The sequence below is a fragment of the Molothrus ater genome, chromosome 8 (assembly GCF_012460135.2).
Source record: "Molothrus ater isolate BHLD 08-10-18 breed brown headed cowbird chromosome 8, BPBGC_Mater_1.1, whole genome shotgun sequence".
NCBI lineage: Eukaryota > Metazoa > Chordata > Aves > Passeriformes > Icteridae > Molothrus > Molothrus ater.
This window is the reverse complement of record NC_050485.2, coordinates 10,102,993-10,128,182: the sequence shown is the minus strand read 5'-3', so window position 1 is coordinate 10,128,182 and position 25,190 is coordinate 10,102,993. Positions and strand designations below refer to the sequence as shown.

The following is a 25,190-nucleotide window of genomic DNA, read 5'->3' as shown; positions in this document are numbered from 1 at the left end:
TTAGGCTGGACAAAATTAGACACATGTGAGCAAGATTAATGGAATCCTCCCATCAGGATAATGTTTTGCATGCCTCTGAGCATCTGTCCTACAAAGCCACAGCTGTGAAAGCTGCTTCTGTTGTAAATTAGTACCTGCTCTTGAAGATACTGCTCATCCTGGGAGAGTATTGTTTCACCAGGGGCAGGGAAGGGAAGAGCACAGAGTGAAGCTGAGTCTTTCGGGCATCCGTGCCACCAATGGCATGGTAGTGATCTTGTAAGCACGACTTACTTACCTCAGTGGAAGGAATGAATTAGGTAGAAACTTTTTTCAAGGGCATTGTCAAGTCACAGAAGTGCTTTTAATCTGTGGCATCAGTGTTGCTTATATTTCCTGCCTGCCTGTATTGTGTCTTTATATACAGATTTACTTTGAGTGCACATTTGTGCTGGGGAAAAGCTTCCAGTCAACATAAGCAAAAGCAGAAGAATAGTCCTGTAACTTCTTAAAACAGAAAGCATTGTCTGCTGCAATGTGCTAAGAGGAAAAGGACCTCCTCATCTGTCAATTACACTATCCATAATTCACGTCATGATGTGACATGACATTAGTACTTCACTGCTTTCCACTATCAGCAGAAAAACTTGTATTTTGAATGTTAGTTTGGCAAGTTATATTAAGGAACCAAAATGAAGGAAAAATACTGCCTTCCCAGTGGCACTTCATTCAGAAAATACACATTTGTCAAGAGGGTCTACACAACCTGGGAGAAGGTGCAAGTGAAAGGAACTGTCCCCACTACAGCTCTGGCAGACTTAAATCTGCTTACAGCAATCACAAAACCAGTGTCACCTGAAGGAACCCATGTAGAGTTCCAGCGAAAACGTCTCTTCATTTTATTTTCCAGTACAAGAACCGAGGGCATCAGATGAAGTCAGTAGAAATCAGGTCTGAAAGAAAGGGAGGGGTTTACATGAGCTGTGTAACACTTGCCACAGGGTGCTGCAGAGAGTAAAAGCCTATAGACATTCAAGTGGAAATGTTTGAGGGACAGAAATCCATTCAGGGTTACCAAATACTTAGAAACTCCATCCAGATCAGCAAGCTCATAAACTGCAGCTGGAAGCTGGGAGAGTGTTATTATACACACAGATATAATTCATGCTTGTGTGTTCTTACATTCTGTAGGCATTCACTTTCAGCCACAGTCAAGCACAAGACAGTGGGCTTGGTGAACCTTGGGTAAGGCCCAGAACCAGTGTTCTCATGGTGTTTATTTTGAACTCGCCCTCAAGCTGTGCTGTCCCCTCTTTCCTGGTAGCTTATTATTAGAACTGGGTCACATGAGGCACTTGGGACTGCGTCTCGGTTGCACTGACATTTCTTTCACAGGGAAAGCTCTGTGCTGGCAGGAACAGCACCATGGCTTATGTCAGGATGGGAGTAGCATTTTTTTGCATAAGATTCACTTAAAGCAGAAGGTTCATTTTTCTGGCTGTTCCCCATTGCATCAGGGAGATACTGCTGAGCTAATCCAGGGAGGCGTCAAGGCGCGAGCTGTATTTAGAGTCAGCCACCTGCTTGGGAACATCAAGCTGCAGAAAGAGCCTGCTTCAGCAAAACCCTCCCTGTGCATTCCACAGCAGCGACTGCCAGCAGGCCCTCCCTCCTCTGCCTGACTCTGCACGAGGCCTCCAAAGGGGTCAGCACCTGAAGACAGACCCTGTCAGCCCAGGAGTGCTCTGAGCCTGGCACTCCCTCTGCCCAGGAACTGCCAGATATTTTGGACAGCTGCAAGGTGGAATTAAATCACGTGGGTGAAGAGTGGCCTAATCTCTACATAGGCAATATGTAAGTGTTATTTGAGGCTGAGCTGTTCTGAAGGGCTGGGGAATACAGTGCTCATTAACATATGCTGTCCAACTTTATATAATTAGCATTGGTAAATTTCATTGCCTTAAAATAGACAAGATTAGCACAGAAGAAAGCAAAAGGACTATCCATTAAAGAAAGAACCTACTGCACAGAAAAACAATTAAAAAGAAAATTCGACTCTCTTTATTGCTTTGTATTAATTTATAATTGTGCAACATACGGATTTTATAAATGCTACAGCATTTACCATACAAAGCACAAGACAGGCTCATGATCCTAAGCAGCCTTAAAATTGAACAATTGGTTTTTACCTTTTTTGGTGTAATTTTAACTAGAATGGAATTTTCACATTAAAAAATATTCTGATTTTGGCTGTTTATAAGACAACTTGATTTGCAGTTAAAATTTTGACAAATCTATGGATATTCTGAATGACAGCAGACTTCACTATTTCTGAAAACTGTGCAGATGGGTGTTTCACTCTGAAGATAGAGAAAGCATGCAGTTATCTGCACTCAACAGACCTAGGGCCCAGTGTTATGCCAAAACAAGGGTTGTTTCACCATCATCAGGTTGCAAACTTGTTGAAATATCTAGAAATTACAATAATCCCTACAGGAGAGAAACAGGGGATACTAAAAACCCTGCTGATTGCTCACTGATTACAGCTAAAGTGGCCATTCTTCTAGCTATGAAACAGCAAAGCCAAAAAATGAGCTAGGTGACATTGGGGAAATAATCTGCATTTACAAAACTTAGTTGTACAGATTGTCGCCTGCTTCCTGATGTGCCTGCACTTGCAGGCAGGAGCGTGGCAGCCGGCAGGTGGCCCTGTGCCACCCTGTGCGGGTGGGGACAGCCAGCAGCACGGGGCCCTGGTCGGAACCTGGCTGTGCTCAGGCAGAAGCCACAGCGATGTGCAGCGCTTCGCTGAACTCCTGCCTTGGCCAGGAGAGTGCGAAACCGACCCTTGCCTTTCCGGTTAAGCCTTGTAACTACACTTGGAAATTAACTCTTTTACTTATTAGAACCATGTGCAGAAACAGGGATTTGTAGAATTGAGCCTGACAGGTAGTACAGGCAAAGATTTAACACAAACATCACTGACATGGTGTTCTCTTAACAGCAACATTTGATTGTAGACAGCCTTTTATGTGCAGTTTCAAGACCTCCTTTTAATGCCTGTGAATATACATGTTCCAAACTACTCTTGAATGTTTCTTTCAATCACATTCTGTCTTGTAGGGGGAAAGAAATGGTAGAGAATATAAAGAAAAAATATATAGATAACAACAGTGTGTATGTGTAGTAAGGAGAAGATGAACTTTGATAACATTCAGCTAACAGAAATAAAAATGTAAACAGGTTTGTTAATGGAACAGCTGATCACTAATATCAGCTTAAATACAAGTTACAGATTCCAAACAGTGAAAGTTGAACAAGTAGAGATTGAATTTTCTCGATTGTGCCAACATCAATAAAACAAATAGGAACAACACCTGAGAATGAGGTTTCATGGGCTCTTCATGAGATAGGAATGGAGAGAGTATTTGCATTTAGGGCCCAACCCAGTACTCAGTGAAGTTAATAAACAATGGATGTTTCTGTTACTGAGCAAACCCATGCCAGCATCAGGACTTGTGCCAGAGCTAAAAGAACCCAGGGCAGTACCATATATTGTCACTTGTTTCTGTGGAACCATTTATGTGCAGTTTCTGAGCAGCTACTTGGAAATCAAAGATCAATCTAGAATTAATGCTGTATTTTATAAGAAATATTTCTCTGTATGCCTTTATCAGAAATCTGATGTTCAGCATCTTTAAACAAGTTAAATATATCATAAAATAAAGTAAGGACAGCTGACTTAACATGATGACTTTCATCCTGGAGGACTTTGAAGTTGTCAACAAACTGATTATTAAATATTTGTCTGGCTATCAGCCATTGCTGATATACAAGGCCAAGGCCAAGACCCTTTGGATTTAAAGGTACAATGTTTTCTGAAGTGCTATATAAGCAGCTGAGGGCACAATATGTAAAATATCCTGCAGAAGTCAAACTTTATGCTGATCTTAAGCAGGTGGGTTTATTAACTGGAGTTTAACTGGATCAGCAAATCTAATATCACTTCAGCAAAGAAACATTGTACAGTTACAACCTATGCTAAAATCTCAGTGTGTTCAACATGCATGTTTCAAATCCAGTTGTAGAGCTATCTCCTGAGGTGAATTTTAGTAGGGTGTTTGGGCTAGCAGTCCTCAATGTGATTGTGGCCAACTGAAGTCAGTAAAACTTGTTAAACTTATTTCATTTCAGAAGTGAAATAACTTGGAATTCTGCATTTCCAGATTTGAGTATATACAGAAATTGCAACCTTGTATCATTCTTCTACTACTTTACTTTTTCTTACACTTCTCAAAGGGGAAAAAATGTCTCAGAGTGTGGTGGGCACGGGGCTCTACAGACAGGAATACATTACAAGGCAACAAGATAACTAGAGCTACTTGCAATCACGAGCTTTCATAGCGGACACAATTGACTTTGACCTTGTTGCACATTTCTGTACATTCCGTGTGCATTAACAAGGGCAAATGGCGAATCCCTGTCCCAAAGGTAAACTGCTGCTCTTACACAGCACTCACATTAAGCAATCACAAATTACTTTAGCAGCATTAACTAAATGTCACTCAACCACTCAGGTAAGCCTAATTATCCACTTGCAGACATTGTCTTCATTGGCACATGGGAAAACAGCAGGATCCTGAGAGATTAGGAGTGACCAACAAAACCATATCCACATCAGTGGCAAGGATCACACATGGTGTACTAGTAATCATCAGAATGTATCTTCTGTCACAGGAGAGAAAAAAGAAAAACAATTATAAAAGGGAAGACAGTTTTGAGCTCTCAGTCAGAAATCACAATTTTTTTCAGTTTTTCTGTATTGATTTGTCAGAATGCACAACAAAAATAACTAAAAATAGTTACTTCCTCATTTGAGAAATAGCCAAAAGCTGCAAAGAGCTATTGCAGAGACATGCCAGTTGGCCATTTACAAAGCCTCATGCCATGTGTTTTCCTCTGTTTCTGGACTCAGATCTCTAGTAACAAAAAGCAGTTCTTGATTTATGAAAGGGCTGTATGTAATACCCTGGAGGCTACTTTATCTCAGCTGCTGTAAATTGGATCTCTCAGAGATGAGATGAGATGAGATGCGAGTAAGGCAAAAGTACAATCTTATGCAATCTGTGACCATAGCACTGTTCTGTGCAGCCTGGAACAGCACTATGTGTATTCCTTTCTGTTTTGAAAGGAAAAATCTTTATTTGCTGTATTCTTCAAAAAAGCAGATCTGCTTCCTTTATGCTGGCTTGCCCTATGATATTCTGCCACTTTCCTCTAGGCAATGCTATCCAAAGAGTTACCCAGTCGTGAGCAATTCCATCAAGCTGCAGGATCTACATACTGAACTCAGATACAGTATACACCTATGTAAACTCTAAACTCATGAAATTAAAAGAACACAAAGCGACAAAGAGAAATGTCAGACAAACAATCTGAATATGAGATAAAGATGAAAGGAACATGACCTAAAGCTTTAACATCAAATCTATTTTTCCTCTCTGTTTAGGGTATAGAATGTTTCTGAATTTTGCATGTTCCTTTCATTCTTCAATCTGTTTGTTAAATGAAGGCAGCAAATATGCTAGGTACTCCTCTGGGATACATTCCTAATTTGCTGTCCATTCTGCTCATTAAAACTCTCAAAACTCAACTCCAAGAGAAAATAGGCCCCTGTTTAAAATTAAAGCTCTTAAGTATATCCCTGGACACAAAAAGATGCTAACCTGTTTCGCTGATTTGGATCAGCAAATGAAAAGGGGAAAATATTGCCCAGCCTGTAAAAGTCACCCAGATGGGAGACAGTTTTCTCACCCTGCTGACAATAGATGCTCAATGGCTGAGGACTTCCCAGAGGTAACTTCTTCCTGCCATGCCCTCTGCCCAGCTCTGTCCCAGCTTCATGGACCTGAGAGTTATTGCAAATACAATAAATTTTCAGCCATAAATTAGACATTTCTCTCATGCTCAGAATTTCCCATTCCCACCAAAATTCTTATTACTTGAGCATTGCTGTGCCTGTAGCACTTGTGAACATGGAAAGAGACAAGTTATTTAATTTTAATGGAATATTTCATAAACGAACTGCTCTTTAAAGCCTATTCTGCTGGCTCAGAAGGCAGATTTCTCCCAGTACCCTGTTTTATGTCAATGTCTTGCCGAGGAGAGGGGACTGTCAAGAAAAAATTGAAACTTTTTTTGAACTGTTGAAATGACTACCCAAATTTGCATACTAAGATAGACCACCCCATGGCAGTTCTCATCTTGGAGCATTTGTTTGGAAAATAAATTGTAGTTTTAGACTGAAGTCCTAAACATGAAGAGGTAAAATACCTGGGGAAAGTTGCTGGTGGCAATTCAGCATCTCAGCAGAATTCCATAGCATTTGCCCAGAGTTCTCTTGCCACATGCATGCATTTCTGGAGAAGGTAATGCAGTGCTGCATCAGAACACCAAAGCTGGGGCCACACCAGTCCTTGTGGAAACTCCCACCCCAAACCAGCAGTGTAACCCAGGGGTGAGCTTGCCCTCCTGTTTCCAAAAGGAGACGTGTGCCAAGGACAGTATGGCCTAAGAGGCACGCACTGCTGGCAGGCTCTCAAGTGTCAAAATAGAGCCGGCACTGCCAGCCACACAGATCCTGCACTTCGCAGGCAGCACACAGACAAGGAAAACAATCCAGTTGTTGGGTGGAAAAAGCGGCTTCCCAGGATTGCTCTGACCATGGTGTGATTGTGATCAATCCACATTGGCAAGTATCACCTTTCCACGTGTGTTTCGCCTCCCGCAGGCTGCCTGCGGAGAGCAGCCCGGGCAGGCTGATGCATGCTTGTTATTGCCGGCGTAAATATCTCTGCCTTGTGCTATTGTGGCACAAAGCAGCTGGACCATTTGAAAATCATTTAAAAAGCACTATAAAATTAGGGCTCCAGTGCTCTTATTTTATGGCTTTCACGAGCAGCCATTGCCTAGAGAGAAATTATCCTCTTTATTTTCAAGGCTAAAGGTTCTTTTAACATTCATCAAAATCAAAGTGCACCCTTGGTAACACATAGAGCTGTTACTTATTTAGTACAGACTCTACTTTCTGCATAATATCACATTTGAGATCTCAGTTCTTCATATACAACTCATTTCATTGTGTCTGCTGTTGTTTTCACCAAGTGAATTTGCACAGTTTCAAGAGAGGCTGGATGATGCCCTGAAACATATTCTTTCCATAATTCTTCTTTTTTTTTTTTTTTAATGGTTAGAACAACAGCCTGGAGTGTTTTTGTTCTGATCTTTCTATAAAAATGTCCAATTACCTTTAAGCAATGGATTTGCACAGACCAATTAAGCACTGTAAGTGGAAGATTTTCAAGGGCAGAAATAATACTTAGGTGCATAACCTGATAGACTCACTTTAAAACATCTCTTCCCTGTATAGATTAAAAATCTGTCTTTAATAATTTTATTTTTTTGCATTCTTGTTTTCACAGACAGTTTCTTTACCAAACTGAAGAAAACGGTGAGTGAACCAAAGCAGCATGAAAAAATGCAAACAGTACAAAAAGAAAGCCATTTCTTTTAGAAAAAAAACCCCACAGCTGTATCAACCATACTTACAGCTCATCTCTGAAGGGCTTAGGAAGAGACGCTGCATGAAAGCATCCATTGGCCTCAAAGGTGGCAAGTGGGAATGGTAAGGCCCTGCACATGCTCTGTGCTGCAGCTTAAGAGAACCACTGTGTGCCCTCTGTTGTTTAACCTGCCTTACATTTCTGTAAGAGACTGGTCAACTTATTATCCAGACATCAAATACAGACTGAAGATAAAAATTTACAAAGTCATAACCTTAGCTCTGTTCTCATGGTTCCCTCTTTGGCCAGGATTTTGTCTTTATGTTCTCTGGGGACTTGCAGGCTCATTCCTGTGCCAAAAGGGAGCACTCTTTCAGATCCCTACAAGGAGGGTGTTGGGTGCTGATAGATCCTGCTGTGAAACCATGTGTAGCCACACAGAGCAGTTGTAAAGTCAAGATGCACCATCCTGCCTGGAGGGGATGTAACCAGGCAGAAGGCAAGGCTGCCTGTGTGCAAGGGGAGCTCCATCACCATACCAGCACCTCTGAGAGCAGAGGGAGTTTGAGTTTTTAATGACAGACGTTTTGCCTGTCATCACCCAGTCCGTGATCCATCAAGGGAATGGTTAATCTAATAGAGGGATGGGATGAAGTTAATTGGTAATCACTATTGCTTATGACCCTAGAAAGGCAGAAAATGGGACAGGCATGATAGACATCTTTATGGAATAAGGAGGTGGGACAGACATTAAGTAAGTCAGGATAAGAAAAGCACCTCAGCTCTGTGACACATTTTTCTGTTCCAACAGTCAGCAGCCACCTTTCCTGTGTGTGACAGTCCCAGAAATAGAGAGAAGGGCCCAATTAAGCTCACATAGCTATGGGCCCCTGCATTTCAGATCAGATTAGATCCTTTGGGTTAAGACTGACCCATCCAATCTCAGCCCTTACTTGTGGCAATAGTGAAAAGTTGCAGGAGAAGAGCAGAGGTCAGTGTAGCCTCTCAAGACCTGATCCAGCACCATGAGTGAGATGATGTCACCTGTGCAGGGGGTTCTTCCCTTTGGAGCTGACATGTACATGTGTTTGTTCCCTCTCAGGCATATACACCTTACTCAACAGAACAAAAATTAAAAACTCAGACAGAGTTTTTAGCTGGTAGAATAGAATTGAAAATCCCTTAACCCATAAGAATAGAAATAGAAAATCCCTTCTACCCAGTGATTTCAAATTCCTGGACAGCCCTTACTTCATGGATAAACTACCTGTGGTGAATGGTTTCTCAGTATTGTTTTCTCTATAAAAGATAGCAAATTGACACTTGCAGTCAATGCTTTAGTGCTGAAAGGGGAGAATTTTCCTTTCCAGCACTGAAGGGGAGCAGGTGTCTAGAGAGTGTTGTTTTCTCCATACACACATATCTCCTAACACCTCAATCTGTAAAGTCTTGCTCACCTCCCATCCAGAGCAGGATTAAGCATGTCCTGGAGCTGTTTTGACCTAGATGATCAGTTGCTGAAAGCCTGGCAAAAGGACCCAGGTTGTAGGATGTCCTGCATGAGCTAAGTTCAAAGTCATTTTGTGCTCAATTTAAACTATTAATTTCAAGGAAGCTTAATTTACCTTTAAATAGCAGGTGGGACCCCATAACTCAGAGGTGGACAGCCAAAGGGCAAAAGAAGGCTCCTGGATGCTGGCAGTGTTCTTGCTGTGTTGCCAGCAGCTGCAGACCTTCCATCATTTGTTTTCCTCACAAAATGAAGCTGCTAACTGCAGAACCAAGCTGGGACCAAAGTAATTTTATGAAAAGAAGCAATACAAGAAATAATATCTTAAAAATCCAAGTAGGATCAGAATCTGGAAAGGTGTGAAGGCATTAGGATCTGTTTTAGTATCATGTCATGGGACAAGGGTGTTCCTGCCCAGGTGGTGGGCACCTGTATTATCAGTTCTTCTTCCATCATCATCTCAACAGTTGAAAGTTACTGTAAGCATTTTGCTTTTGCTTCTTCACTCTTGCTGCCTTGTCATTTTCTTCCATGTTGTCACTGTGAAATGAACCTTGGTTCATAATGACAAATGTATTGCCAGCCTGGGAGGCAGATTGTGGACGTTTGGTGCCCATTTTATAGAATTCAGTATTTAGTAATGAGTAGTGTAGACACAGCATTCATAAGACAAGTGGGAAGAGCCAATTCAGGTTGGACCTGAAGGACTGGGTCTCCATCAGGCCAGAGCAGAGTCTAGAGAAAGCCAGCTTAAGAAACAGGACATCTGTGTATCCTCCAGCTTTTGGCTTTCAACAGATTGGTTATTTCTTAAACCTCTTGATACTTTTAATTACTACAGACTGAATAGAACTGGTCCTAGCACAAAAGTCCCTAATTGCCCTCACGCCCCCAACAAGCACCTTGCCTCCATCAGTTCCAAGGAGGGGTGAAGGCTGTGGGGGGAAAAAAAGAAAAGGAGCAATGAAGGCTGGGTGAGAAAAAAAGGTGAATGGATAGCTGAGGAGCAGGCTGGATGGATGAGGGGGAAGGCTGGATGGGTGAGGAGGAAGGCTGGGTGGGTGAGGAATAGGCTGGGTGGGTGAGGAATAGGCTGGGTGGGTGGGTGAGGAATAGGCTGGGTGGGTGGGTGAGGAATAGGCTGGGTGGGTGGGTGAGGAATAGGCTGGGTGGGTGAGGAATAGGCTGGGTGGGTGAGGAATAGGCTGGGTGGGTGAGGAGCAGGGTGGTGCTGGAGGAGCCTCTGGGGAGGCCACTGCCACAGGGCAGCACAGCTGCCATGACCATGAGCTTTGTCCCCTCACCAGACAAACTGCAAAGGCACTGAGGAACGTCCTCCATGTCTCGGTGAGGGAAGGCCAGGCCGGGTGAGGCCAGGCCAGGCCGGGTGAGGCCAGGCCATGTGGGGAGCAGTGGTGTGGCAGGGCGGGGACCAGGGCCAGGACCCACCGGGCCTACACAGTGCTGCCATGCACTATTAACTTCTACCAGTTCACGAGCTCCTGGTGCACAATAATCTTTGTGAGTTTTCCACAGCTTTCTTTCATCTGTCAGAAGAATGGAGGGGAACCACCACACTGGCTGCTGAGGAGGAATGCCTCTGGATAACTCCAAACTCCCAGCCAGTCTGCTTGTACTTTCCAAACCAATTTCTGTTCTTGTAGATGGTTTATTTCCTTTAAGAAAAGTATTTGAAGTGAAAGCAGCTGGGGAGAGAGCATGAACAGCACAGACTCCTCCCTTCCAGCCCTCTTCCAAAGCCCCAGCAGCTCCTGTGACACCCATACAGACATTAAGTCAGGATAAGAAAAGCACCTCACCCATTGCATTGAAGGGCGAGTTTTCCCAGGAGAACAGGCAGGAGGGACATGGATTTGATCCCACAGCCCAGCCCAGCAACCCAGTGCCACAGCCTGTTAGCACCCAGGCATGCCCTCCTGCCCAGCTGCTGTCCCTCGTGTCTCCCACTGTTCCCAAAAGCCAGAGCAGTGTCCTCTATCTGGGCTCTTTTTCTACTATGGCTGGAGGAACAGGAAATGGGAAGAGAACCGTATTTGGAAGAAGACAGTATAAAAGACTAAAATAATCACCCTGCTTTTTACTTTAGGTGAGTGCATTATGTCTTGGACTGGTTTGTACAACCAGATTTTGCCAGCAGAACAAAACCAGGCCAAACTGCACAATGTACAGGAAAAAATGAGCACTGTCACAGGCTTTTTTTATACATAAAACCTGCACAGGAAAGGATACAGTGTAGATCTTTTGATGTATACACCAGTGTCAATACCAATCTAATTAATTCCGTACATTTCACATTTTTCTTCCATCCAACGTGCAGTTTCTTGCAAGTTCTCCCTTTAAATGCCAGTCAGTGTATTCCGTTCTGCAAGGCCCATCTCTGTGTATTTTTAAATCCCCAACATTGTTTTTTCCTGCCATCTTGTGGCAGCAGGAAAAATCACAGCGTTTCACTAGCTGCCCACTGGCCTAAGACAAGGGTTGTCAGTAAAACAGTCTAATCTAGAATTAGATTAGTTGGCATCACTGCAAAAAAATACAGCCCCTCTTGTATATTTAAAAGCTTGACTAATTTTTCCAGCTCCACTAGTTGATCTTGTAGCAGGGATTCTTTGGTTATCCCAGAGCAAAGTGTCTGTTTTGTACACCTTTGTGTTTTCTGCTGTCTACAAAGAGCAAAGGAGAGTTGCATAACAGGTGAGACTTAATCACGTCATGACAGGACTTCATCAAGTGAACCCTAAATATTTTGAAAAGGCTCCTTTTTGCCAGTGTTGCTCTAAGGTCTTCATAGCTCCTTAACAAAGCCATCTTTTTTTCCTATCAAACTGTAGGAAGATAGGCATGTAAAGATCTCCTTTTACTGCAACCACTATTGCTGTCTGGTCTCTCAATGTAAACACCACAAAACCTGCCCAAACATCCTGCATTATTTGCTTAATTCTAAACCAAAACATTTACATTTTTTTGTTAAAAATGCATGTAAGATTTATATAAGACTGAATCTAGGTTCCTGTGTTTTCCTCCCTTTTCCTGCAATTGCACAGAGGATTTTTGAAAATGAATACTTGTGACACCAACTGTCCTGCCACAATAGCTCTTTCCCAGACAGATGAGGTAAAAATATGAAAATTATATATGATTTTTTTAAAAATTCAAAAAGAAAAAAAATGCCAGAATTTTCCCTTAAAATAAATGCAAAATTCAGAGTCAGTAAGAAAAACTAGTCACTACTTACTAAGAAAATTTCCAGCTTGCAAAGAGAGTGTTAATAAAAGCTCTTCAAAGCTTTGTTCATTTTCACTAGCACCTGCAAAAATGACTGCTTGGATTGCAGGCACAGGAGAGAAAGGATGTCAGTGCTATTTATAGCTCACAGGTGACTCCCATTGCCATTGTACCTGAGAATGTCGCAGTCCTTAGTGCATTCCTGCTCCCAGCAGCTTTCTCAGGCCGGGGACAGCCTTCCCAAGGCTGTGCTGGAGGCACAGAGGTTTGCTTTAGGAAAATGGACCATTCTGTTTGCAGGGTGTTCCCAAAGTGTCTGCTGTAAACCACCTGCAGCAGGCACAGCCTCCAGCAAGGACAAGCTCCTTCCTTCTAGCTCTGCTCAGCTCTCCCTCTTGGGAGCCCTGAGGCTGCTGCTTTGCTGGAGGCTCTTCTCCCCTGCATCTCCTACCTGCCAGCCTTGCCATCCACCTACATTCCACACCTAGGGCATGAAACAGAATCAGAAAAACAACAGCATAAAACCTGGCTAGATATAGTGGAACCTGGCAATGAAGTGAAAACACTCTCCAAAAACTTTCTGGGACAAAACAAGCCTTGCTTCTGCCCTGCCTGACCAACTGCAAGGCTTGCATAGCTTCAGTCTCAGGAGTGGGGCAGCGCTGTGCTGCCTGCTTCTCACAGAGGTATTGCAGCAGGGCCAGGCAGGGAAACTCCTTCCCAGTGACCCTGGGATTGGGAGCTCCAGGGGGCAGCAGCACATCCCCACTGCCCTCGGCCCTCATCCCTCACAGCCTGGAGAGGCAGCTGCACACCCTGCTTTGCCCACAGCCCCTGTGAAGCAGCTCCTACTTCACTCTGATTTACCTGGCACCCTGGTACCAGGGAGGTGCAACAGAAAAACCACTCACTTGTATTTCTTCAAATTTAAGATAAGAAATGAGGAGCAAATACTCATTAGACACATAATCAAAAGCTGCAAGAGACAGGAAATCCCAGTTCTGAGTCTTAATATCTCCTTTTAGTTAGTGTCATGTGCTCATCAGTGATCAATTCCTTTGTGACATACAATCAGTCTTCTTAAAAGATGACTTAATCAAAATCAAATAATGATTTTAAAGTCAGCAGTTGAAAAAAAAATCAAAAGAAAAAACATTCCCCTCTGCCCCAACAGAGCTGAGAATGTTGCTGGAAAGCTCTATGATATGCCTAAAAAACTCAAGTGCCAAAATAGATCTACTGCAGAGTTTTGAAGGTTGCTCTTGATTCCATAGCAAAGAATTTGTACAGCTTTGTCAGCCTTAGAAAAAGGTGCCTTTTTTGTATGTACCCTTTCAAGAAAGGCAAAGCAAGGAGAGCACTTCACTACTTATGTTAAAAGTGCAGGGAGAGACAGCTCAAAGCTACCCTGCCAAACGACTGAGGAATATCAAAACCCTTTTCTCATGCCTTCAAATATTCTGAAATCTTGCAAACCTGACAGAGTTGTCAATTTTGTATTGATAACAGCAGTCATATAAAAATCATTTGCGGAGTAAATCAAGGAGAAGAAAAAAACCCCTTTAATCCACAGTCACACAAATCCATACCGCCTGCAGAAGTCAAAGTGCTTTGGAGGCCCTTTTAATAGCAATATATTAACATCCTTGTTTGTCTTTCCTGAAGCTTGCAAGACATTATTTCCCCACATCCCTCTCTCAGTCTGGCCTCTTTGACAACATTTTTATCAGAACTGACCATAACTTACACCTATTGACAGCCTGTGACGCCAGTGAAGTCTTGGAACAGCACTGGCTGTGACAGCACTCACTGAACTGTTATCAATATCAAGGTCATTTTGTTTTTCTTGCTCTCACTGCAGCTGCAGCTTCTCTGCCCTCAGGGCATGAGCTGCCCAAGAAAGCTTTCTAAGCTCCTCAGAAGCCACAGCCTCTCTGCTCCATTACTGGTGTTATGTAAGATTAGAGTGAAGGTTCTACTATTAGAAGCAGTTAGCTGCATGGTGATTGTGTGCTCCCCTGACTACAGCATCCAGCAGAGTTATGGCTGCTGGCAGCAGGACTTAAGATTAGACAATTTTAATTCAGGAAGAAGCACTAACGCAGTTGAGATGCATCAAAAAAAATCCATAGTTTTGGGGGGCTTGAATTCCTAGCTGTACCCTGGACAGAAATGCCCCAGAGGAGAAATAAAGGGGAAAGCATCACCCTAGGCTTGAAGATATCCACAGGCATTCGGAAATTGTGCTAGGAGCCTGTGGAGGGCAGCGCTGTCTTGCTGGGGATGGTTCATTCCATAGCTTAGAGATGCCAGCTGCTAAGATAATACTTCTTTTTTTATCTCTTTTGAATCTGAAAGCTGCAGATGTAAAAGCTGGTGTCATGCTACAGCCATGACCTGTCACTGCCAGCAGGACTCCCCATTTTTCCAACCAGTGCCTCCATTTTTAAGCCATCCTTTCCTGCAGCCTTAGCCACGTCCATGGGCAAGTGCTCCTTCCTAGGCTACATGACTCAGATAGGAGGGTTGGGGGAGGTGGGAGGGGGCAACACAAAGGTTATCCCCCCTTGGAATTACAATTTTGGGAAAATATGTGCAGGTCTATTATATTGCAAAGAGGAAATGCTCTCCAGGAGCACTTCTGTAAGGTAGCACCCTCTTCCCAAAAACTAGCAAGGTGCAGGTGAAGCTCACCCCACTGAGCTCAGCAAGCCCTGGCCCTCCCGGGGGCTTGCCTTGTCCAAGGACAACAGTGGCAGTGTGACCTGGGGTGGGGCTGCTGGGAGGCCTCACTGGGGCTCCCTGCCTCACTCAGGGGCCCCTCTGAGCTGGGATGCTTGGGCTCCACCTCCACCTGCATGCCTGTGTCTAGCCATGCACCCCCTTGTCTTCCCACTTCACCTGGGACCTGCTTCACCTCCTGGAGCTCTTCTGGCTATCCAAACCCTGTCTGAAGCTGATTCCTAGCACCTGCCCTGCCCTGTGATCACTCCCTCTACTGAAATGGCCTTGTACATTCCTGCTTTCCCCAGGTGGAGGCAGCTCCTGTGGGGCAGCAGCGGCAGCCCCTCCAGCACCACGGGCAGCCCATGGAACAGGAGCAGGAGGGCTCACAGAGGAAGGAGCCTTTAGCTTTCCAGCCCAGCTCAGACTCCTTGCAAGCAGAAGTTGGTACCTTCCAGCTCAGTTTGGAGAAGTGAGAGGGCCCCATCATAAATACACAAGGCCGGATGTGAGTGGAGATGTCAGGAGGGAGACCAAGCGGTGACGAGGTGTGAAGACTCAGATTTTCTCCCACCCTGTAAAACACAGTTGCCAGCGTAGGGTGAGGGGCATCTGCAATCTGAGCTGGGCTGGGCTGAGGGGGAAATCATGGAGGAGACTTTGAGGGCTGCTCCTGCTCTTTCCTGACACTGTGGTTAAAGGGTGGGCTGTGTTTTCCAGAGCCCTCGATCTGGCATCTTTCCCAGGTAGTAAATTCTCTTAAAACCTGAACCAAACAGAGCTTTAATTGTACATTCTGCTTTTCTCTTCCCTCCAAAATAACGGCAATAGCATTTATACGGTGCTGCATTGAACGTGAACCTGCACAGAAGCTGAGGGACCAATTCTGCTTTCCATTATTCAGGGGCACTGCCTCTGGTGAGGCAGATCAGAGTTTGAACACTGAGCTGGAGCAATGAACTTCTACTATTCCCTGCTGTTTGACTGTGGGCAAAATAAAAGGCCATAATATATGATGCAGTCAGCCAAGAAAGCAATATTGCTCTGCCATGTGCACAGTCTACACCAAGACAAGTCCAGGATCTCATTTCTAAATTCCCATAGGTACCTCATTTAAACCATCAGCCATAACCTGCTTCTCATTTTCAATACCACTTGGTATTAGAGCTGCAGTGAACTGCTGGTGAGAGATTCTAATTCCTGCAAACAAGCCCCTGTAGGCTTGCAAGGAAAACAGAGAGTTCCCCTCTCGGTTGCCTGCTAGGTTCCCATCTGGCTGTTTTAACTTTGCTATTGCTTTTAAATGTGCCTGTTTCTGCACACCAAGCTTTCAGCTCTACCTCAAGAGACTCCTGGGCTCTCTTAGCGTCAGATTCTGACCAAAGTGTAGAGACACAGACTGGGTCTTCTTAACAAAAAGGAAGATCATATTTCACGTTACAGTATCTAAAGGATTAATTCCACTAACATGATCATTTCCTTGTGAAACACACTTCTTTCCATCTGGAATTTTCCATCAGGAGGACAAAGAACCATAGTGTTACACACTACCTGAGAGAAAAGAGCAACGAGTGTAAAAAGAAGAGTGCAGAGATGCTTGCTGAGAGAAAAGAGAAGAAAAAACAGAGTAGACAGCATTTTCAAATGCATCAAGAGGCTGGTTTTCCATTTTTTTCCCTTCCACATGAATTATATTCTGACCCCATGCTTTGGAATTTTGAACCATTTAGTTTGTCAGGTTTTTGATACAGGGATTCAGGATATTTGGCTGCAGGAGCTTTCTGTATCATGTTATTGTTAGGTAGTGTTTGTGCTATAGTGGTATCCACAGGCCCTGCTGTGCCTGAGGCTCTCAATAATCTCATGTAAGGACTTGTTACTGAAAGTCCCCATCTGGGCTATCAGCATAACCACAGGCAGAGCTGTGCCAGCCAGGAAGGTGCTAGCAAAAGGGAAGGAGGAAAGATGATTTGGGTCCAACTAATGTCCTATGACTCCTTCTTGGACTCCAGACATTCATTTAATCTCTCTACAGCTCAGTTCCATCTTGAGGAGACAAGGGAACAACCATGGCAAAATGGCAGGGAGTTACAGAAGTGAAAATTTGGGCTAGGCAAATAGGTGGCTATTCAGTCTGTGTTCATTGTTAGTGAAATAAAACATATTTTTCTCAACCAGGAGCAAGCCATTTCATCTTGTTTAATGTTTTAAAATACTTTATGCAATGCAGGAGAACAAATTGCAAAACAAAGTAACTGAATAGAAAAATGGAAATGGTAAATTCTTTTTGAAATAGCAAAATTAAATATTTAATATCTACAATATTTGAGTGTTTGCATTTTTACCCCCAAAACTTTGCTGAGTTTTTTTCCACTAGAATCTTCAAATGCAATATTAAGTGCTTTAGCCAATTCAAGTCACTAGGGGGTTTATGTGGGTTTTCTCTTTTCTTTTCTTTTTTTTTTTCCAGAGATGTTCAATAGAAAAGGGCAATCATTTCCACTATAGAGAAAGGAAGGAAAAAAAAATAAACCAAACCAATAAACCAAAAACCAAACCAAAAAGCTTTGCAGACTGTAGTATTCTAGTGGCTAGACAATAGTGGGAAGATACAAAGCTCCACTAGGTTGTTATAGACAAGGTCCTGGCATGACTGAGTCCCTCAGGAGCTGCCCCCAGCTGCATGCAGACAGCATGGAGTCATCCACAGCCTTTCCTGGGTGCTCCCTGCAGCCAGGCAATATCATCCACGGCCACCTCCAGCCTGGGCCTCCAGGGCAACTTCTGGACCACTGGGGAAACCCAGGCTCCACAGGTCAGACAGGGGTCAAAGCTGGCCCTGGCCATTTGGGCTGTACCCCAGTGCTCCAGGTGGGTGGGAAATGATGCAAAATGACAAGACAGTTTTCAAGCTTGTGTACTACCTTGTATTCTGTGGATTGCCATTAAAATCTCTGTCCAGCCTCAAAAGTCTCCCGTAGGTTGAATTGTTTTGTTTCTGTTGTTTAACTTTTAAGCAGAAAAAAATAGGAAAGAAAGATAGAATGATAAGAAAGATAGAATGATAAGAAAGAGAGATAAGAAAGATAAGAAAGATGAAAGAAGGAAAGAAAGAGAGAAGGAGAGAAAGTGAGAGAGAAAGTGAGAAAGCAAGAAAGAAAACAAGAAAGAGAAAAAAAGAGAGAAAGAGAGAAAAGGAAAGAAAGGAAAGGAAAGGAAAGGAAAGGAAAGGAAAGGAAAGGAAAGGAAAGGAAAGGAAAGGAAAGGAAAGGAAAGGAAAGGAAAGGAAAGGAAAGGAAAGGAAAGGAAAGGAAAGGAAAGGAAAGGAAAGGAAAGGAAAGGAAAGGAAAGGAAAGGAAAGGAAAGGAAAGGAAAGGAAAGGAAAGGAAAGGAAGGAAGGAAGGAAGGAAGGAAGGAAGGAAGGAAGGAAGGAAGGAAGGAAGGAAGGAAGGAAGGAAGGAAGGAAGGAAGGAAGGAAGGCAAGCTACTGAGATGGCTACGGTTTAAAAGAAAAGTAATCCTATCCAACTTGCATGGTTTAGATCTCTGCAGAAAATGTTAGTGGCCTTGTAAGACAGAAGTTTTCCCTCTGGTACAGGGATTCCTGCCCTCCTACTCACACTGTTTCCAACTAGAGCAGCTTCTGGGAGCCACCCAGAAGGAGAAGCTTAGAGAAATGTAATCAGTGGCAGCACTTTTGCTACCTCTGCAGTATCTTAAAGTAGAAGGTGGGGGAAAACCTTCACCAAAGTCCCTGGCCTTTAATTAAAAAATTCATATTGCTTTCCTCATTAGTCCAATCATCTGCTATAGCTATTTCCAGGCTTACCCTGAAGGCTCTGCAGAGCACTCCAATTTCAGGCAATGCAGCGCAGGCAGGAGCTGTACTCTTGGGAGGAGCCATGCTTGTGTTGACACAAGGAGCTCACTTGTCTGACATCAAGCATGTGAATAAAACAATGTTGGTACACCTTTTGGAAAGAGGATTGCTCTATGAAATGGAGTTCTGTTGCAAAGCATTTCCCTGGCTGCAAAGGCCAGAGTCATCTGTGAAGTGTCACTGGCACCAAAATGACTCAATTTTGGGAGAACCTCCTCAAAGTCAGGTCTTAGACAAGTGGCCACACAATCTAATTCTCTTTGTTCATCATCTCCATTACTGTAACTAACTGAGAGGCTACAAGAGAAGTTTAAAGCAGCAGGGTCTAGGAGAAATGAAAGTTTGGTATCCGTCTGCTCCACAACTTCAGCCCTTAAGCATTTGCAGCAACTCAGAGTCAGCCACACTCCTCGAAAATGAGCCCATGGTCCTATTAATCTCCTGATGTAGAAGCTGTATTATCTTATTCTTGATTTTCTTTAACTGCGTCAGCTTAATGTTCTGTGTCGGTGGAAGTACAAACAGGTCATCATGAAGATGCTGGCAGTAGCTCTTGAGCACAGTGCATGACTTCCACAAGGCAGTAAAACTTGTAGGGCAATGCACACTATCTGTTTCTGTGCTATTCTTCATGCTAATCTGGGCTAGGGTTGCACAACATACTCCTTTACCAAAGCTCTTGATCTTATATTATCTGCCCTGAAAAATTCATAGGCTTTTATCTCTATATTTCTCTCTACCTCCCTGCAGTTCTTTTCCTCCATCATTAAAAGTAAAACCAGTCTTCTTTTTTCTATGTCTCCCATCATCGTTATTGTGCTTTTCATATCTTGCTTATTAAGTAGTTACCCTAGGGAGACCTCTTTCTTATTGGAACATACAAAAAGCTATAACTGCACTTAACATTTGTGGGGAGAGGAGGGAGGAAGGGGCAAAGGAAGCAAATTTAGACTGAGGACTCAGAAATATATGTGTATGTTCAGAATATGCCTCACATCAACTCCACTTCTTTTTCTGTAAGCAAAAATATATTCTCCCTTTTTTCTGCTTATTCACCAAATCAACTTACACTGTTAAAAGTAATGTACATGGACAAAGTTGTTGTTTTAGGAGCAACATCCATATGGCTGCTACTGCTGTGGGGAAGACCAGATGACTTCTGAAGGTCCATCTATGCTTGTTTTCTAAAATTGCTGAGAAAATAAACCCAAACTTTAGATTTAGGCATTCAGGCATTAGAGTGAAAGCTGATGCCATATCAGAATAAACACCATTTACCCTACTTTGGGAAGAGTTCTAGTGTGCCTTCCACATTGATTATGACTTGAGTAAGAACAAGCAACAAAATAAAGCTCATGAATAGTTTCAGGGGGCAAGAACAGTAATTCAGGATAATGAGATCCAGGCAGGAGAAATGTTTCTAAAGTCTCGGAAGAGGGACTGCTTGGATATCTTGCTCTTGACTGAGCTTTGCTTCCAGCTGAACCATCTGACCTGGGCTTGCTGGGTCTAAACCAGCAAACAGCATTGCAAAAGGGTTGCCCATATTCCACAGCATGATTTGTGAGGGTTCAGAGGTCTGGTATCTCAGAGACCTGTGAGGGAGCCCTAGATGGATTCTCAACAGGACAACAATGCCAGAACCTTTCGCTCTATAATTTCAAAAATACTATTTTTTCTCACATCCTGGGTAAGTGCCCTGCCCCTCAGACAAGAAAAATGGCCCCTCTCTGGAGGGAAGTAGCTATCACATTATTTATACAAAGTGGAACAGCTCCCAGAGGAGAGATTGAGATAGACAGGCGCAAGAATACCAGTATAGCTGAGTGTCCAGGGATATTTAACTGAGAGAAAAAACTAGTTCAAATCCTCTCAATTTCTCTTTCTATACATACAGACATATACAATATATATATGTTTATAGATGCATGTGAAAATCCTTTCCTATGTATACATGTATGTATCTGTGTAGGTGTGTTTAAATACATCACTATAAATGAAATAAAATTGTATGTACACACTGTTTCTATGTGTGTACACATGCACCATACAGATGGCGCTCACATACACATCCTAAGATTTTCACTGTGGCCCTAGAAACTTTGTAAGTCAATTAATTGATGCATTCAATAACTTCCAGTTTTAAGTAATCAGAATCAAGTGTACAGAAATACTCTGGTAGCACTTTAACAAAAAGAGAAATGTTACCTGTGCCTACAAGGTTCATCCAGTCTGCATTCGGGTGGTGCAGCTGTTCTTTACTAATGGTGTTACTTGACAAGAAATTAAATCACATTATCTTATGCTGCTCTCTCAGGGGAAAAATTACATGTCTGTAGAGTCCTACCCCTGAGTCAGTCCTGCTCTCTGGATGCTTTTAGCAACACCTGCAGGCCCTGCTGCACACACTAGTTCTAATAATGTAATCCTATTTGGAGGGTAATGAACAGGTCTACTTTCTAGGGAATAGTATTCCTGTATGAAAATTTCCTTTCAATTCATTTCAGAAAAGCTGTCTCTGATACAGCCTGAGTGCATGCAAAGGAACAGCAAGATGCTTCACACCAGAGACTCTTCATCTCTGACTAGCAGCACTACCTACGAAACACCGTCACTAACAGATCTCCAGCAGCTCCTGTGGCTCAGAGGAGGCTCTGATAATCATGTGGACCAAGTCTGGCCAAATATCTACGTGGGAGATGCGTAAGAACTTATGGTCCTATTGTTAACCTGTTATCAGTCCCTGGGAGGAGGAGGAGGAAAGGGTGTGGTACTACTGGGGAGCAGCTTTTGGGTCTTCAGGAATGTTTTTGTGATACAGGCTTCCAAAACTGATGATGTAAAGAGCTTGGATGTCAAGAAACATATAACATGCAAAATGGTGACTTACTCCTAGCATGTCTGATTTGGTTTTTTATATTTTTGAACCACCATGGATTTAGCAGGGTAAAAATTATTTGTATTCTAGATTAAAGTCTTCAAAGAACCTATGCCAAATTGATGTCAATTCTGAGATGCCTTATGTGGCCTGGAAATTGTGCCTCTAAGGCAGCAGACAAGAGGCCAGTAGACCTAAGACTCAAATAGGGGTAGCAAGATTAAAACCCAGAAGGAGGAATACCCAAATGAATTGTGCAATAGTGATCTTGACATTCCAAATCCAAGCTTTCTTTCAAAGATGACAAAACTGAAAATATCAAACATGAATTTTCATGCAAATACCTTATTCTTGTGACCAATAATATTTATTGCTATTTCCTTCCACTTGGATTACTGCAGATTACCTAGATCATTAGCTCATTTTTCCCAGCTCCTCCTCCTCATGAATATATCAGTTAAGGTTCAGAATCCTGTTGAATGCCTATAGTCCTAGTTTATGGTGGGAAGTGGGGTTCACCTAGCTGGTGAACACAATGCATCCACTTCATGTCCAAACCAGGAACAAGGTGTTGCTACATCTGTGCAAACTCTCACTCTTGAGACAAGGTACACTACCAATGAGAGATTAGATCTAGAATTTCCTAAATAAATATTTAAGGAAAATCTTGACCGCTTCATACAGTAAGCCATGTTCCCAGGGATTATCTGCTGGCAGGCATTTGCTTAACTGACAGTAACCCACTGGCAAGTCTGTGCTCCTGCTGTTCTCCACACCTCCATATCACATTTTTCATGTGCAAAGCACTATGTGCTTCTTGAAATTTGCTCCTCTGAAAGCAGGATGCAGTTCCTGCATCCTTCCATAGTGGGAGCAGGCACTAGCTTTAAACCATGCTATTTTTGCAGAATGTTAGGAGCGTTGCCAATGTGCCCTTCATGTCTTTCAACAGGTGGGCTGCTAGGAGCAAAACTACACTTCAAAGCCTCAAAATTACTCATATCCTTAATGCAGCAGATGGACCATATAGCATCAACACGGGAGCCAAATATTATGCAGATCTGCAAATAGAGTACTATGGAGTAGAAGCATTTGATGATCCTGCCTTCGATTTAAGTATCTTCTTCTATGATGCTGCCAATTTCATACGCAAGGCCTTAAACTCTTCAGGAGGTAAGAGAGAAGCAAAGATAAGCTTTGAGGGGAAATTTCAACACAAGCCAAATGACTTTTCATTGCAGTAACAGGCATCAACAGAGCTCAGAATCAGCATATGGTTCAAGGGAGCAGAGACAGAGCCACTGAGCAGAGGATGGTGAAGGGCGCCTATGCCATGTGCTGCAGGGAAGGTGGCTGTACCAGGTCCCCAGGAGTTGCAGAAGACTGCCTGCCCCCAGCCCAGCCTGGTGGAAAGAAGGGCAAGCTCTGAGACTGGAGTGTAGAGGGAAGGGCAGAGGTTATGGCACTGCAGATGCTGCCCCATGGGCTCATGCTGTAGGGATCAGCAGGATCTGTGTGCTCCTACACATCCCTCCCACCCCTTGCACACTGCCAGGGGCTCCAGCTGGGTATCCTGCCCTGCATGCTGCTCCTGCTCCCTGGGGGAGCAGCGGCACTTCGGTGCTGGCTCGAATGCTTCACATGCTCAAGTACTTCACAGAATTGCAGCTTTATTCAGCCTGTCTATTAAGCTAGAGAAGCAGCAGAAGTTAATGAACTAAGTCAAAAACTACGAGCCTGACCTGCAGCCTGCTGAATTTTTGTCAGCAGAGTTTGGATTAGGGCCTAGTTATCATAATTTCCATTTGTTCCAGAGTTTGCTCTGACTCTGGCTGCAGGATCTGCTGCTTTCACTAGAGTGGTTTATTAAATCCTCAGTTATAGCTCACACTGGGCTGCTGAGATACAGTAAATTTCAACTCCATTTTTACAGGCAGACTATCCCACAGAGTTTGTGGGACTTGCCAGTGATCACAGTCAGGGATGGGCCAAATTTTTCTGCCAAAACTTTTTTTTTTTCACAGCAAACTATACTAACAAGTTCAGTCACAGAAAGCTTCTCCTTCCACAGAAAATTTCAACTATTTCACTCTTAGGCCTGAATTAGATGCAGGAGGTTAGTATGAAATACCACCTTGTCTGAGAGGTGATCTTCTTGACAGCATGAAGATCACCTAATTGTCACCATTGCTTTCTTAACTTGTTTCTACTAATTTTTTTTCTCCTCCCTTTGTCTTATCCACTTTAGAAATGATAAAGCACACTCACCTTGCTGTGCCTTTTTGTTTGTGCAGGTAAGGTGTTCGTTCATTGTGCCATGGGAGTGAGCCGCTCAGCAACTTTAGTGCTTGCCTTTCTAATGATCCATGAAAACATGACACTCGTGGATGCTCTGAAGACAGTGAGCACTCACAGAAACATCTGCCCGAATACGGGGTTCCTCAGCCAGCTCCGGGACTTGGACATTAAACTGAACGAAGAGAGGAAAAGAAACAAAGCATCTGCCACCACAGGCCAGTAAGAGAATATTGCTGAAAGAAAGAGGACAAAATCCTGCCTGCATCTCTTCTAGATGAACTGCATTTATAAATTTAGGACACAAGTTTATGGGACACCAGGACGCATGTTATTAATAAAAGTAGATTTTGCTTGATCTTTCCATTTTGCAAAGCCTTCCTAGATTTATATTTATGATTGGTTGTATACTCTATCCTTCACTCTCCACCTTAAAACATTGCTGTCTGCTAGCTTGAAATAAAAAAAAAAAAAAAAAGAAAGAAAAAAGAGAAAGAGATCAGGTTCCACTTCAGAAATAGCTGTGTTTCAGCAACTAGTGGAGCTCATATCACTTTATGAAGTGTTAGGCTATTTGAGGTGAAAGATGCCATATTATTTATGCTACAGTAATGCTTAGAAGTTTTCTTATGAACTTGCCCCCCAGCCCTTCACTCTCTGTATCTCAGAGGGTTTGTATTTTGAGACTTGAATCTGGCACTGGTTAGTTCTTGCTTTTACAACTGGTGGAGCTCCTGAGTTGGGGTAAGAGGCTGTTTAAAGGCAGAGCAGCTGGGAAACAACGTAAGCCGCTCTAAGAAATTATTCCAGGTATCTCTACAGGCTTTTCCTTTTGGCTGTTCATCAGAGCTTTTTTCCTCCATGTAAATACATTTCCTTGAGCGAGCATTCACATATTGTTCATCTTACATACTAAAAATCCTCCAGGAAATGCTGCAGAAAATGCTTCTAAAGAAGAAGGTGGGTTACCAGCTAAGGCTGGTGCAGGAAAATATTTGACAAAGTTCAATGTATCCCAAATTTGTCTGGCAGTTCAAAATTACAAAACTTGGGATTTTCTTTCTCAAAAATAAAAGGTTATTAACATTGCAACATCATATTCTGTGGCAGTTGCTT

At 43.1% G+C, this 25,190-nt stretch overlaps 1 protein-coding gene and 1 long non-coding RNA gene across 5 annotated transcripts; one reads left to right on the top strand and one right to left on the bottom strand.

Annotated features, from left to right (window-relative positions):
* Positions 1-1,052: 1,052 nt before the first annotated feature.
* LOC118688463 (dual specificity protein phosphatase 13-like) lies at positions 1,053-25,171 on the top strand. 4 transcript variants are annotated; one of them, XM_036386097.1, is made up of 6 exons: positions 1,053-1,833; positions 7,461-7,489; positions 7,603-7,663; positions 21,409-21,604; positions 22,732-22,952; positions 24,074-25,171. In XM_036386097.1, exons 4-6 carry the CDS (start codon positions 21,438-21,440, stop codon positions 24,298-24,300), a joined length of 615 nt encoding a protein of 204 aa, XP_036241990.1. In that variant the 5' UTR covers positions 1,053-1,833; positions 7,461-7,489; positions 7,603-7,663; positions 21,409-21,437; the 3' UTR covers positions 24,301-25,171. The 4 variants fall into 4 exon arrangements, with proteins under 4 accessions (XP_036241990.1, XP_036241988.1, XP_054371623.1 ...); XM_036386095.1 differs by having other exon boundaries at positions 7,590-7,663; XM_054515648.1 differs by having other exon boundaries at positions 7,465-7,663.
* Positions 2,018-5,908, bottom strand: LOC118688464 (uncharacterized). The gene is made up of 2 exons (XR_004980470.1): positions 5,794-5,908; positions 2,018-4,707 (listed from the first exon to the last, which is right to left on the bottom strand). It is a non-coding gene; the product is annotated as an uncharacterized LOC118688464 (long non-coding RNA).
* Positions 25,172-25,190: the final 19 nt, after the last annotated feature.

What these genes read in the sequence shown, in the direction of transcription:
- LOC118688463 (XM_054515648.1), top strand. Translation starts at nt 21,438, where the DNA reads ATGCAAAGGAACAGCAAGATGCTTCACACCAGAGACTCTTCATCTCTG. An exon ending in AATATCTACGTGGGAGATGC is followed by an intron (nt 21,605 to 22,731) that starts GTAAGAACTTAT and finishes GTCTTTCAACAG; the next exon opens with GTGGGCTGCTAGGAGCAAAA. An exon ending in GGCCTTAAACTCTTCAGGAG is followed by an intron (nt 22,953 to 24,073) that starts GTAAGAGAGAAG and finishes TTGTTTGTGCAG; the next exon opens with GTAAGGTGTTCGTTCATTGT.